The 13,978-nt window shown below is 37.7% G+C and overlaps 2 protein-coding genes across 3 annotated transcripts in view; both read right to left on the bottom strand.

Annotated features, from left to right (window-relative positions):
• Rh7 (Rhodopsin 7) overlaps positions 1-13,978 on the bottom strand; it is a 274,211-nt gene that overhangs the window by 131,264 nt on the left and 128,969 nt on the right. For both annotated transcript variants that reach the window (XM_065233157.1, XM_065233158.1), the window contains exons 2-3: positions 1,371-1,729; positions 1,170-1,311 (exon numbers count right to left, since the gene is read on the bottom strand). In XM_065233157.1, coding sequence (XP_065089229.1) covers positions 1,170-1,311; positions 1,371-1,515 — 287 coding nt within the window. In that variant the 5' untranslated portion in view covers positions 1,516-1,729. The remainder of the gene's footprint in view (positions 1-1,169; positions 1,312-1,370; positions 1,730-13,978) is intronic.
• Positions 1-13,978, bottom strand: part of LOC135710559 (uncharacterized) — a 331,677-nt gene that overhangs the window by 205,424 nt on the left and 112,275 nt on the right. The window lies entirely within an intron of this gene.

The following is a 13,978-nucleotide window of genomic DNA, read 5'->3' as shown; positions in this document are numbered from 1 at the left end:
AGACAGTAACTTTCTATATAGCCAGGATCACGATATATTCTATGTTGGACCTAAGATCCATATTATAACGCCCGTCATTAGTAACATAAAAGTGAAGCGCCTCTAGCGGCGTAGTTCCCAATCAAACCTGAATCCAATGACACAGGCTTGTTGGTCTATCTCAATACAACATATTTGTCCAAGACAGTATAGCTCTATATATTGAAACAAATGAGATAATCCACCTATTAGTGAAAATCCCATAAGCTGTGGGTATCCTTATTCGCGGATAGCCCGGCATTAAGGATCCGGCAATAAGGGATACCGGCAATAAGGATTCCTGACTGTATTTCATTATCATGCTACCACTCCGATCGAGCTGTGTTGCAGAGAGAGTGTTTGTCGTGGTAGTCGTAGCAAGCGTTTTGTTACTTTATGTATTTGGATTCGCTGGTCACAACCTGTTCAATGCAGTTGATAATCGTAAAAAAAAATCAAATTACCGGAAACATGCTTTGTGCCAAAACAATTTACAGCGGGAAGGGAAATGTTCGCTTGGTTAAATATCAAGCCTAGTTACAATGGTTCACAGCTAGCTATATTTTGCCTAAAGCGAGATAAGCAGATAAGTTTCAAATGGACCAGTTACGTTATCGTTTCAAGACCAATCGTAAGTAGAAATCTGCGCTGGAGAAAGTGGTGGGATAAAAGCTGAATAAAGCACGCCATGATTTCATTCGTGGAACACGAAAAATTTAAATTATCATCTTACGCCTTTCAATTGAAAAGTTAATTGCCAACCAGACGGTTACTTAAAGTTAATTTATTTTGCAGAATGCTGGATGTAAAATAATTTCTACTGTCATCATCCGGCTTCCCTCCATAGCGACAGACACGATTCCGTTCGACGACGATGCACGTGCCATTCTTATTTTTGGTTTCCTTTGAACTCTGGGATGCCTTCTCTGAATACACAAGATTCCGTATCGTTTTCACTTTCATATCCCGAGCGAGAATAATGATGGGATAAGCCTTATCTCAAGTGAGATTTGAGGAATGTGACGTAGCGTAAATTCAATTTGCCATAAAATTCCGTTGGCATCTTGTAAACGGCACCACCTTTTGAGCTCTCGTGAGATTAAATATTTTTCGGTCGGTCTAAAAACCGAACTACACAGAGCAAAACCCACCTCCAGAGGGCGCTGACGTTGACGATGATCGTTGTCTCCTCGACAATGCCCCCGTTGGCCAACGACGAGAGCTGATCATTCACGGTTGCACTGATCGTCTGCAGCGATGCCATCATCCGGGATGACTGCGGCAGGTGGTCATCTGTCGGATAAAAATAAATCAAACCATCAGTCTTCATTTCCCGAATTTGACTCTGTTACCTTCGAGACCGACGAACGGGGGGCGGACCAGTTGCGTTAATGTGTTATCACCGGTGGCATCTTGCTTTGTCAACTCGTAGTTGGCACTGGTGTTTGCGATTATCTCGCACAGCACGAACAGAATTGCCGCAAATCGTTTCGACATTTTTACCGGAGTCTGTGTGTGTGTTTTGTTTTCCGAAGAAAAACGAGGGGGACTCTTTTTCGCTAGGATGGCTTTTCACAGGAGTCCCGAGGGTGTGCTTGGGGTTGTTTAGATCAGCAGATTACTGCCGATTTCCGGTTGGCAGGTTGTGGTGGCCATCCACGTGTTCCGCACGGTTCTATAAACTTTTCCCTGGATTGATATGCTCGGACATCTGGAAAATGAGAGTGGAAACCAAACAAAAGAAAATCTATTAAGATCCATTGATGAATGGAAGGAAATGCAAGGAAGTTTACGAAACGTGATTGGCTTTGATAAACGGCAGGTGTGCGGATCTTCCGCGAAGAAAATGACTCTTTACAGTGAATGATTTTTCCGCAGGGATAGATTTCAATCGCTAGTACACATCGGAATTATCGCCCATTAAACATAATGGCGCACTCGTGGGGCGAGCTAATGTGATTAACTTTTGATAGAAATCGGTCCAATTTTAAACCTAAATCATGGACCCGTCGAAGATGTCGCCATGATGTAAGCTGATCATCCCAGCGGCAAGAACGCAAAGGAAACATAAAACTGTCAACGTTTTTTGTTTTTGAATTCCATCAATAATTCATACCCGCTCGAGTTGAAGGGGGATAATCCAGTCTAACATATCCACATATCTTGGCTACGGACGGAACGATGCTGATTCCCACGTATTAATGTGTGTAACAGCTAGTAATTTTGGTCGTCTGCCGTGACGCCGGGGGGGCTACCGTAGGCTATTATTAATATATCTTGTTACGACCATCTCTTATCCGGCAGTACGGTAAATGGGGTCTCGTATCTTGGGTTGTTGTTGATTACGTCGTTAGTCGGTTGTGTTCTTCCACTCGTAGTGACAACAACTGACATTAGGGGGAAATAATTTCGGTAGAAATATCAAAATACGGTGAAAGCATTTCGTCGCAGTTTGAAGATTCCACGATGTAAGTTGCGTATTTTTCTATTTCCATTATGACAAAACGATAGCAACTTGGACTGAAAATAACCTAGCCTGGACAACGGTGTACCATTATTAGCCAGAATTATGCCAACGAAAACTTGTTCTAAATTCAATATAATTATATTGCTAACAATTATTTTATTTGTCAAGTGAAGAAGTACTCGACCAACTGAAAGTTGGGAACCTTGCTATTTTCAATATTATTGAAATCCCGGCAGGACGACACGTCATGCAACAATGGCTGTCCCCACAATCATTAAATAAAGGTGTTTTGATATGCGTACGAAAGACATCTTCTTACAAAATAGTAAATTGCTAATTACATAGGGGAAAAATGATGGCTTCGGCATGACAGACTATTTTCGGCAACCCAAATCGAAACGCTAATTTCACGGGATTTTATTACGAAAACACTTAGCTGAATGTATTCAAACGATTCTTTATGCGTTCAGCTTCAATTTGATTATATTTTTAAAATTGAGAAAAGCAATCTAACAAGGATTTCTTGAAATGAAACACACGCACTACAAAATACTTCTTATTACGAGTTGCCGATGAAAGCACAGCTGTTTAACACGCAGCCCAAATAGAAAGGTTGCCGAATAAAATAGGTTGCCCACAATAGTCGCTCTCACTAGAGAAGATTGGAGCTTTGTAAAAGCGTTTCAAAACAGTTTTTGACTATTCTTTCGACTGAAATTGTTAGAGCAGCGAGCAGCAAAATATTATAAACAAACCAATACTGCATATGCGAGCGTTCCTTAGAGAAAAAAGCTATAGAAAGATGGTCGCTGCTTAGGTTGCCGAGAATACGTAAATTCCCCTACCTTAAAAAATGGGCCAGAATTGTATGAATAAGATCTGGATACATATCCTAACACTTTTCGACCAAAATAGTGCCAATTCATTCACGCATTCGTAATATTTGCATAAAAAAGTACGACCCTTTTATTAAATTTGAGTATAATCATATTCACTTTCTTTTGAGACTAACTGCTTTTGGGTAGAAAGTGAATTTTCAATTGCCTACGAATTGAACACAAGTAAATGAAAACTACTTTGACCCACTGTTCCTACTTTTGGCTTTCTGCACTATAGTCAACCGTAGCCCCATTTTAGTATAAATTCTAGTACTTGTTTTGTTTTGATTCACTATGAAAGTTTGACAGCTCAAATGAGGGGTTCGTGGATTTTCCTATGTCTCGAGGGGAACATTGATTAGCTTGGTAGGTCGTATGTAACCAAAGTGTACAAAGTGTGGGTTTGAATCAATCAATCAACTACTATGAATACTTGACTTGGTTGGACTTGGTGGCTAGGAGCATGATTATTTTCTGTGTAGGAAGAGGTTTCCTGGGGAGGTGGTCGTTAATATTTTAATAATAGAATAATTTAATTTGATTTAATAGAAATGTAGTGATGGATTCAATATTGGATGGTAAATAGGTAATATTTAATAATAACGAAGGTTGAAATTTACAGTAAGATTGATATCTTTTTTTATTTTTTTTTTATTTCTTTATAAACTGTTACAAATTCGACCTAATAATAATGAACTCTAGCAGCTATGTTTACGATAGGTACGGTAGTGCATGATGTTCTTTCACACCACTACAGTATCAATGATAATCAATTCACTGACACATAGAAGAAAAAACAGCAAAAACAGTATGACGTATCGTATCACCTTAAACACAGAACAGAAGGGGAAATACAAACAAATCAGTGAATCAAAAAGTAGTAGACGTTTTTCTGCTCAACAAGCGATGCGTTGTGGTAGCGTTCCACAGAGCTTTCTATGCGCACTCACACTATCATAGCATGCTGCCTATCTTAACATCAGGCAGAAAATGCCTTCTACCGCTAGGTGCGCTGATGTTCTCCAATGACAAGTGGAGCCACTTTCTGATCCGAAGTTCCCCTTCTGTTCTGTGCCTTGAAGCTAGTTGCTCTAACCAGGGTGAGAGCCTAAACTTATTGAGTAAAGAGAGTCTCAATCAATTGATAATATAGTTTTTAGCTCAAGAATACCTTTTAGATTTTATGCCCAAGAGCCAGTGCTCTAACTATTGTGCGAGTCTATTCTACTTTGGGTATCTACAGTTTTATTGAACTAGAAAATTACCAAGAAGTTCCTATATGCCCTTTTGGTATGCGCTTATCTATCTTGCGCGCATATGTTACAACTCTATGCTATGCTATACTGCCCTGAGCGCAAAAATCAGACATAGACCTACACAGCAAAAAATAAATTTTTAGATTACATCCAAGAGGATGAACTTCAATCATGTCGGAAATCTCATGTAATTTTTATGGCCACAAAAACAAACAAATGCAGTAAAAGCAGCGTAATGTCAGTTCATGCACTGTATTAATGATATTTTTTTTTCTTTTTGACATGTAATATTACACCATTGAAGTGCATCCACTTTGATGTGATATCAAAAATAATTTTTTGCTGTGTAAATAAGCAATCTAGACGTCTTGTAATCTTAGCTGTCTAAAATCACCGCTTTGAGATCAAGAGCAAATTTTCATTATGTCGTAAGTAACATTCACACAGATCCGAGAAAAATAAAGTTTTGTTTTGATGACCGAAAAGTAATTCCTATTTCCAATTAAACTCATATAATCTCATAGTGATAGCAATGTTTAACATATTCAGCAGGGTTTAATCATACAAATGCAAATCACTAGCTTTCATGCTAAAAAATACTGGTTTTTGAGTCAAAAGTTATTATACGTCATTTGGTGGCCGCTATTGTTACTTAAGTCAAAGTGTATTTACCAGGATATTTGGGAGAATTAACAATTACGTCTCCTTACGTGTAGCCCATTCATCATTTTAGGACCACCGAAATCATTTTAGCAACAAACTATTCGATTTATTCACTTTAATAATGAGAAAGCGAAACGACGAACGTACACTTTTCACGGGTTTCTCAGCGCTGTTACTTAAGACAAAAAGCATCTCCATAGAAATCGGGTGACTTAAGTAACATCGAAAACTATTTTGATCGGAAGGTGATTACGTCAAAAAGCAATTTGACTGGTAAATAAATTTAAAAATGGGATGTGATCCTACACTTAAAAAATTCTACACGTTAATGCTACGTGAAAACATATGTGGATTTTTCCATCGCACTTTTCACGTAATACTTATGTGACTTCCATGTAGTGAAGAAAGCTTCCATTCTCAATTTTAACATTGGAGTTTCACGTACAAGCTACGTGAAATTTCAGTATTAACAACGACATATTTCGGTAGATTTTAAATGGAATCATGGTATAATTTAAATTAAAACCAAATGAAAAATATATTATTTTTGGATCAATTGTACTTACTTTTCTATAGAATTTCATTTATTTATTGCATTCATTAAACTAACACATTTACTGGTGTTGCAATAGCGATGAACCTTTTTTCACCTTGGATAACATTATTTTGTGATTCTGCATTCTGTCTATTTCTGGCCGTTTTAGAAGATGGAACAGTCGCCCGGATACTTGAGGGAGATTTTCGAACGCAGGATGATCACGGCGAAGCCGGTGAAACGCTGATGCTGGGGCAGGTGATGCTGGTGGAGTTTCAACTTAATTGTTTTGGTTGTGGAATTGCTTTGGGGACAGCTGATGGAGTGGAAGGTTTCACCGTAAGTTTCATTGCTGGAATAATCTATATGTTTGGAGTAAGTTCTCGTGGAATCGCGGGAACACTGGTTTTCTTCTGTACAGTACAGAGTACTTCCAGATTGTTTTAGTTGGAAGGTTGGAAGAACTTTGGAATTTGGTCCGTAGTTATGTCCTGTAACTCGAAAAATTCAATTCCACACTCTGTAAAACAAATAATACAAATAATACCAAATTATTTATACAATAAAATAACTTTTACCGTTCAAAATCTGTAAATCAGCTAACACCTCTTGCAGTATGTACTGCCGAGTGGCCAATAGAATAATAAGAATATAAAATACGTAGCATGTACGTGAAGGTCAAGCTGTCAAAAGAGTGCCTTCAACGTATGTTATTTTCACGTAAATGTTATGGGATAAAAAAGTGGATATGAAATGTGTTCCTTATGAACATCAAATACTGATAACTAAATTCTACTTGCGTCAGGTAAACTCACAAAAAAATATACGTTTTGAGATCTACGTGATTTTTCACGTAGCATTAATGTGTAGAATTTTTTGAGTGTATATTCGGACAGTAGGGTAACGGAGGTATTTTGGACCGCTTTAGGAAGTCGTTACACAATAAATGGTTAATTCATTAGGTCATTACAAAGAGCTGAATGTGTTTGTCAAAACAAATCGTTGTACAACGCAATTTGAAAAATAAATAAGCAGGAAATATCACAAATACTGAAGAAGAAGCTTTTAATTTCATTTTGGATCGCTAGATTTTATTTTGGACCATCAACAAAACATATTTTGGCCCAACTTTTCTACTTCAGGCTGCTTGTGAAAACATATTTTGGAACACATGAATGTGCTCATAATTTTATTTTATTTTTGTGTTGATGTAGTAAATCTTTGCTTTAAAATTTAAAAAAATGCAGATTTTAATATTTTTCATCTTTATTGGCTATAAAAAGAAAACAGAGAAGTTGAACGTTTATTTCATTTATTTTATTGGATCAAACATATTGAACGGAATACAGTTAAGATGATGAAAACTGATTTATTTGCTCTTCACTGATTTCAACTGATTTATTTGCTGAATTTCACGCAAATATCTGCTTACGCCATCCTCTGAATACGGCTTCTGCCGTGGAGTTTTCGAAACTTTAGTCATCTGGAAATAAAGTTTACAGTTACATGAAGATTTTGTTAGCATTTTCGTAGAGTTTTCACTAGCTTATCAGTCCTAAATATTAATGGAAATATTACCTGTAATTATTTCAGCACTGCTGCTCTGCTAGGAGTAGACGAATGATAAACAAAGAGCTGTCGGAATTGGTTAGCAGGTATGGCGAAAATATTTTTTCTCTAGATAATGGCGAACATATTTTCGCCATGCCTTAAATCACTATTTTAACACATTTTATCGCTTCTTCGAGCTAAGAAACGGATGCAGTGGGATTTAATTGATGCAATAATCGCATTGACATGTTCAAAATATATACATTTTAAAAATAATAACTCATAAAAGTTGGGTTCAATTATGCCGCCTCCTATTGATTGTGGACCAATTCAGCAAGAGCATGAAAATGCGTGAGTTTATTTTCAATTTACTACCACTAAATGGTAGCTTCTACTGAAAACAAAAGCGGAAGAAGCTTAGTATTGTAATATTTTTCATGTAGCTTTCACAATATTCTAAAATGTTTTATTTTTAATGTGGTAAAATGTACAGAATACAGCCAGGTGGACCAAAATATGATTGTGGGCCAAAATGCATCCGTTACCCTATATAATGTTATAGCAGGAGCATCGATTGACACTGATAGCTCGACTTTGTTTACCTTTGTTACTTTCGACGTAATGAAAATTTGCTCTTGAGATAGTAAACTTTTTTTTAGCAACATTGTTCGTTTATTTTCCATAAAATAAAAGAAATTAGATTTTATCTCCAAATACTCATGGAATTATGAACTCCCCTAAATTCAAAGAGTTTACTTCAAAAAACGCGCCTTAATGTTTTCTCTGTGTGATGCAAAATGCACATGTCAATTCAAGCGATCTGAGCTGGAAAAACGTGGAAAATATTGAATAAATAAATGAAAATTGTCTTCTGCTGCTGCTGGATTCTTTTATTCATGTGTTTCACTTATACATTTTTGCCTTATTTGAGCTTATTTATTTATTTATTTTTTATTGGGTATCAAGCTGAAGCTGCGTGACAGCGGCATTCTATCGCGGCATGAGCCAGCAACGCCAGCCATAAACCTACCGTCTCCAACACTATAAAGCATGAAATTAATCCCGCCCACCAGCAACAAGGTGCAAAAACTAGCCAAGAGGAGGCCTTATGGGATTTGAGCTTATTGGGCCCAAACACTGATTGTACGGCAATTTGAAGAGATATCTTTCTGATGTCTTTGGAGTTGTTGGCCACCTTTTGGGAATAGTCAGTCTCCGGTAGGTTTCAAGTCTGGCCCTGTGGAAGATCCGGAATACCCGTAAAAGTGGTCAATTCATGAAACTGATCGTAGTGCTCCGTGGTTTTTTCTGAAACCTTATCCCGACATCTTATCAGAATGAATTCGGAGTTGTGTTTGGAATATGAAGTCTGCAGACTACGGGATGGTCCACCGGAAGATTCACTGGAAGATCCGGAATATTCGTAAAAATTGTCAATTGATGAGACTGATACTGGAGCTCCGCGATTTTTGAAACCACTCATAGACGTCTTTTCAGGATGATTTCGGAGTTTTCTCACGCCAAAGTTACTAATTCAAATCTCAGCCCCGGACAAGTCACGAATGCTGCAAGAGTGTTAGAGTGACCATACCAAAAAAGAAAGAAAGAAAAAAAAAATGAAGCATCTCGTTTTTAGCTTGTAAATCCATGTTGCTCAACGGTTACAATTTATTATCCTACAAATGAGCAAAAAATTGCGATGCAGTACATTTTAAAAACAAGGTTCCCAATTATGATACATAGGGTACATGTCCCTAACCTTTGCCCACTATGCAGCCTTCAATTACATTTTATGCCATATCTTATTTAATAATTGAGCTTCAAAAGATTTTTCACTGTCAACATGCAAGCTTAGATATCCTTAGTATTTGGATATCAATTAGACACGACAGAAAATTGTAAAACTCACCATTTTAACATGCACACTCTCCAGGTACGTGGAAGAAATGTTGGTCTACTGCACTCAAATTGGGTCTATAAATGGATGCAACTTTGGTCTATAGAAGATGACCCTCGATCTACAAAGGTCCGGCATGTGAAATCACGCTGCTTTTTCACTCCTTATCATTCATACGTAACCGCATTGTTGATGTCACTTACGCTTTTCGCGTAAGAACTGATAAGGAAGAGACAGTTTTTCTTTCCGGTTCATCCAGATAACATAAACCACAATGCTTTTAGAATCAAAATAAAAGCAAATACACGCTAACTTCTGCTTACTCACCAGATGAGTCGATCGTACCAACAATCAATTCTCACTACTTGACTAGCCTATTGGTCCCACGCAAATCGATTAACGTATCCCATTCTAGTATAAATTCCAGTACTACACTATGTTTGTTTTGATTCGCTATGAAAGTTTGACAGATAAAATGAGGAGTTCGTGGATTATCCAATGTTTCGAGGGGTGCATCGCTTAGCTTGGGACCGAAAAGAGCACCAGAGCTGAGCCAAAAAGTTGAGCTCGTTTCTTTGGGACCTTCTAGTTTTAGAGTTACCTCTATGATCGTACTCACTTTCGTCCGATGTTGTCAAAAATTGAGTATCGAGAAATGTCAAACTGAGTAAAACCCACCCAGTCAGCAAAATCCTCGACTTGGAAAAAATGCCAGTCATGTCGGAGGAAACCTCATAGAAAATGTTACTCAAAACCGGCTGAAATGCCTTCAGGTAAGTACGAATTGCTTGGGGTTGATGCATATATTTTGTCACGCTCTAAGGGGGAGGGGGTCTAAGATTTTGTGACAAGCATTGCATTAGGTATAGGAAAATCGTCACGATAGGGGGGGGGGGAGAGGGGTAATGTTTTGCTCGATTTAGCGTGACATAATTAATGCATGGGCCCTTAGGGAAACGGTGTTGAACCATTTTCAAAATCAAAATCAAAACAAAAATCCTCCCCGCAACTGAAATACCGGCGAGTGGATTTGACTCAGTGAGAACGTCGTTTACTCAAAAGTGAGTCAACATAAGGCTACTCAATTTTGAGTAGCTCTACTTGCCGCTGAGATGAGTACATTCGACTCAAATTTAAGTTGACCAAAATAAGCGTGTAGATCATCTCACGACCATACTAGAGTCGGTGTATAATGAGTCACGCCAAGAGTGAAGCCAAGTCTACCTATTGAACTGTCAAACCGGCTACCTATCGTGCAAAGTAAACAAACATAACGATGCTATGCAAGGTCCACGAAAGGTATTGCAATAAAATATAAAATAAAATCGAAGAAATGATCATAAACACGCAGTGAGCATTAAATTGTCATGGGGTACGTTTGGTAATGATGAGTAATGGAAATTTCTATTATTTTTTGATAGAATAATTTGTCATAATCACTGATATAATGATTAACTACAGACGCTATTTGTTGTTCTCGATAGAAGTCATTTGAAGTTGATGTAGAAGTCCTCTGTTGCCAAGTGAAAAGAAAGGAAATATTTCGAAAACCGTGATGCGAGTTCAACTGTTTTTCTCTTGGCGTGACTCATTATACACCGACTCTAGACCATACATATAACGAACTGTCAGTTCACGTCTAGAACAACATGTGAAAAGGCACTATTTTTCAAATGTAAACAATGGATTTAACGTCGATTTCTCGCGGATTAAGACTCATTCAGGAAAACTAACAGCAGCATCTGGTAGAGTAAGTTTTTTTCTATCAAATGGTGTAGTTAGTTTCCGTGGACGTGTTGTGATTCATGAGTAATCGCGTTTAAAGTCATTGTTTACATTCGGTACATGGCACATTATCACATGTTGCTCTAGAAGTAATAGCTGTAAATTTTCAAAATCATTTGAACATTTTTGATGAAAATGAGAAAAGTACCCGTAAAAAAAAATCAATAATTTACTGTCAAAACATTGGACATTTTTGTTCATTACCATAAAATCACAACGAAATTCATGGCTCACAACAATGAAAATCATGGTATTTGAGACATTTACAGTAAAAAAGGGGGGTTGTTAAGCATCTTAACAATATAAAAAAGTGATTTTTCTCGAACAAATTTGATCTCATCACACAAATTTTCGTTGTTTGAGCATTGTATCGTTAAAAATCGAAATCTATGTTTTCTCCCGTATAATAATTTAACAATAAATTTTAATGTACTCCAAATTCAACAGTAAAAATCATTGTTTTTTCGTTGTTTTATTATAATTATTTTTTTTTCGGGTTGCTATTCGCTATCAAAGGGGACCTCCTCCGAATTAGTGATATCAGTTGCTTAGTCATTTGACGAAGGCATGGATCATTCTCATTTGAGAAACGCTATATATTATTCAATTGAGAGTGTCTACTCGGCTGTCGACAAAAGCACACACTTAGAAAAATTCATGTCAATTTAGGTGCTCTGAGAGTGACTTATATGAGCGTCATTTTTGACATAAATTTGAGTCATAACAGACGCGAAATATAGCTCAATTAAACGTACTTTTCGTCGAGCAACGAACTTTTCAGTCTCGGAGCACTTAATATTACAAGACATGTTGGTCGTTTATGTCAAAGATGGATTCCGTCACGTGTAAAATTAACTATTTCTAAGTGTGCAGGCCATTCTCGATGTGTGCCACGCGATCGTCTGTTTTCTCGGCAGCAACCATTGTGTGGTCCTCCTCATTGTTCTTCATCAGCAGTTCTTTCGGTCGATACGTCGTCGACTTTGGAAAGCAACCGTTTAGTGCTGAGTGTGTGAGTGCTGATCACGTTTTGCGTCCATTGCTGCAATGGAAGCGCTCTGACCCTCGTTGGCGTAACTGCCATATAATGAAACCACTGGAAGCGGCTCCAGTTCTGATGGAGGAGGCTTTTTGGATAGCGGAAGACACCTTACCTTTTGACTATAGTTTTAAGATATATTGTATAGTGACAAAGAATCCTCGGCTCTGTAAAGTTAATTCGTTTGAGCCTTATCAAATAAATCAATAAACAAAAAAAAATCATTCAATTGAGTGTAACCTACACACAAATAGAGCTCTGGTCGACATTCCGGCGAAAAAGCTAAGCCAACCCGACACCAACCTGACTTTTAATAAAACCCACCCAGATGTTGACCCGACATTGACCCGACATAAACCCAAAATTGACCCGACAACAACACGACATTGGGTCGACATCGACCTTAAATTAGCCTTATATTGATCCGAAATCGGGTCGACTTGTCTGTTTGGGACCATTTTGCTGGATTTCTTCCATACTCCACTGTCGTATATCAAAAGTAATACCGGATCAGGACGTTGGTGGACAAGCTCTGGCGCCAGGTTTCAACCGAATTAGGAAACGCTGTTACAAGTAAGTTAAAAGCAAATTGCAATATCTGGGTGCGGAAATCTTATGTTTCATTTCTGTTCTTCAAGCTTGCAAGAAAAAGTGGAAGTCATTACGGGATCATTTCGGGAAAGTGTTGAGAAAAGTTCCTGAATATAGATCAGGAGACCCAGGACCAGGTAACTACGAGACTTACACCGCTTGGCCACATTTCAAATCCATGCTGTTTCTTAAGGGCCAAATGATACCACGAAAATCTGGAGGCAATCTTCAAGCTGATGGCTCCGAGACGATGGAATCTTTGAACGATAATGACGTGCAGCAAACGACAACAGAGAACACTGCTGACGAATCAATTCAGTTGCTTGAAGTCCCGGATTCATCTGATGTTGATGAAACGATCCCACGTCCACAACCCAGATCTGGTAAAAGAGGTCTGCAACACCAATTGGTCGACATCGAAACACGCAAGTTGAAGCTTTTAGAAAAAAAAGTATGCAAAGCCAACACTGATAATGACGAAGACAAGGCATTTTTTTAAAGTTTGCTGCCCCATTAGATTGAAGCAAAATTTGAAATTTTCGCTCCACAATACTTAAACGATTCCAAATCGGATCCTGACTAACCTCTCAAAATTTGAACCCATTTGGTGAGAAACTGAGATGGCACAAACCATTTGAAGTTTGTATGGGAATTACTATGGTAAAACCAAGATTTTTGTTCATATCTATCTAATAATTCACCATATCGGTCTGCTTCAAAAATTTTCAACTGTTCTTGCTACAACTTTGCTCAAGACCACTTTTTAATTAAATGCAAGGATCGAAAGTTATCAATGGTTCAATGCACTGATGTCTTATGATCAGTGCTGAGATTTGTCATTGTCATTGACAGACTTTTGCGCGATATTGACAAAATTGTTTTTCACATAGTCAATGATAGACTTGATCCTCAAAAAAATCTTTGTCAAAATCTCATTCATTTTTTCGTCAATGACAAAGATTCACCTGGTAACAGAAAGTGTAATTTCTTGCATTCTGAGACACATTATTGTTATCCAAGCGGTTCAGGACGTAGATGCTTATTCACTTTAATGGCTCCATGTAATTGTTTTGCTCAAACCATTTAATTTCATTTCAAATTTAACTAAAAAACAAATCAGCACATGTCCGTCATTGACAAAAATAGTACTGACAATTGACATGGTTTGCCTTGACGATGACTGTTAGCTCAAACGAGTGACCAAAGCAGAATTTTGAGTATCACCGTGTATTGTCGAAATTTTGCAGCACTGCTTATGATCATGCTCAATCAACTGCTTAGCAGACAACATTGGTGTT

The sequence above is a fragment of the Ochlerotatus camptorhynchus genome, unplaced genomic scaffold, assembly GCF_037179485.1.
Source record: "Ochlerotatus camptorhynchus isolate MF236.1 unplaced genomic scaffold, CSIRO-AGI_Acam_v1.1 ptg000391l, whole genome shotgun sequence".
Lineage (NCBI taxonomy): Eukaryota > Metazoa > Arthropoda > Insecta > Diptera > Culicidae > Ochlerotatus > Ochlerotatus camptorhynchus.
Note: the sequence above shows the minus strand (reverse complement) of the source record. Positions and strands in the feature narration are given on the sequence as shown.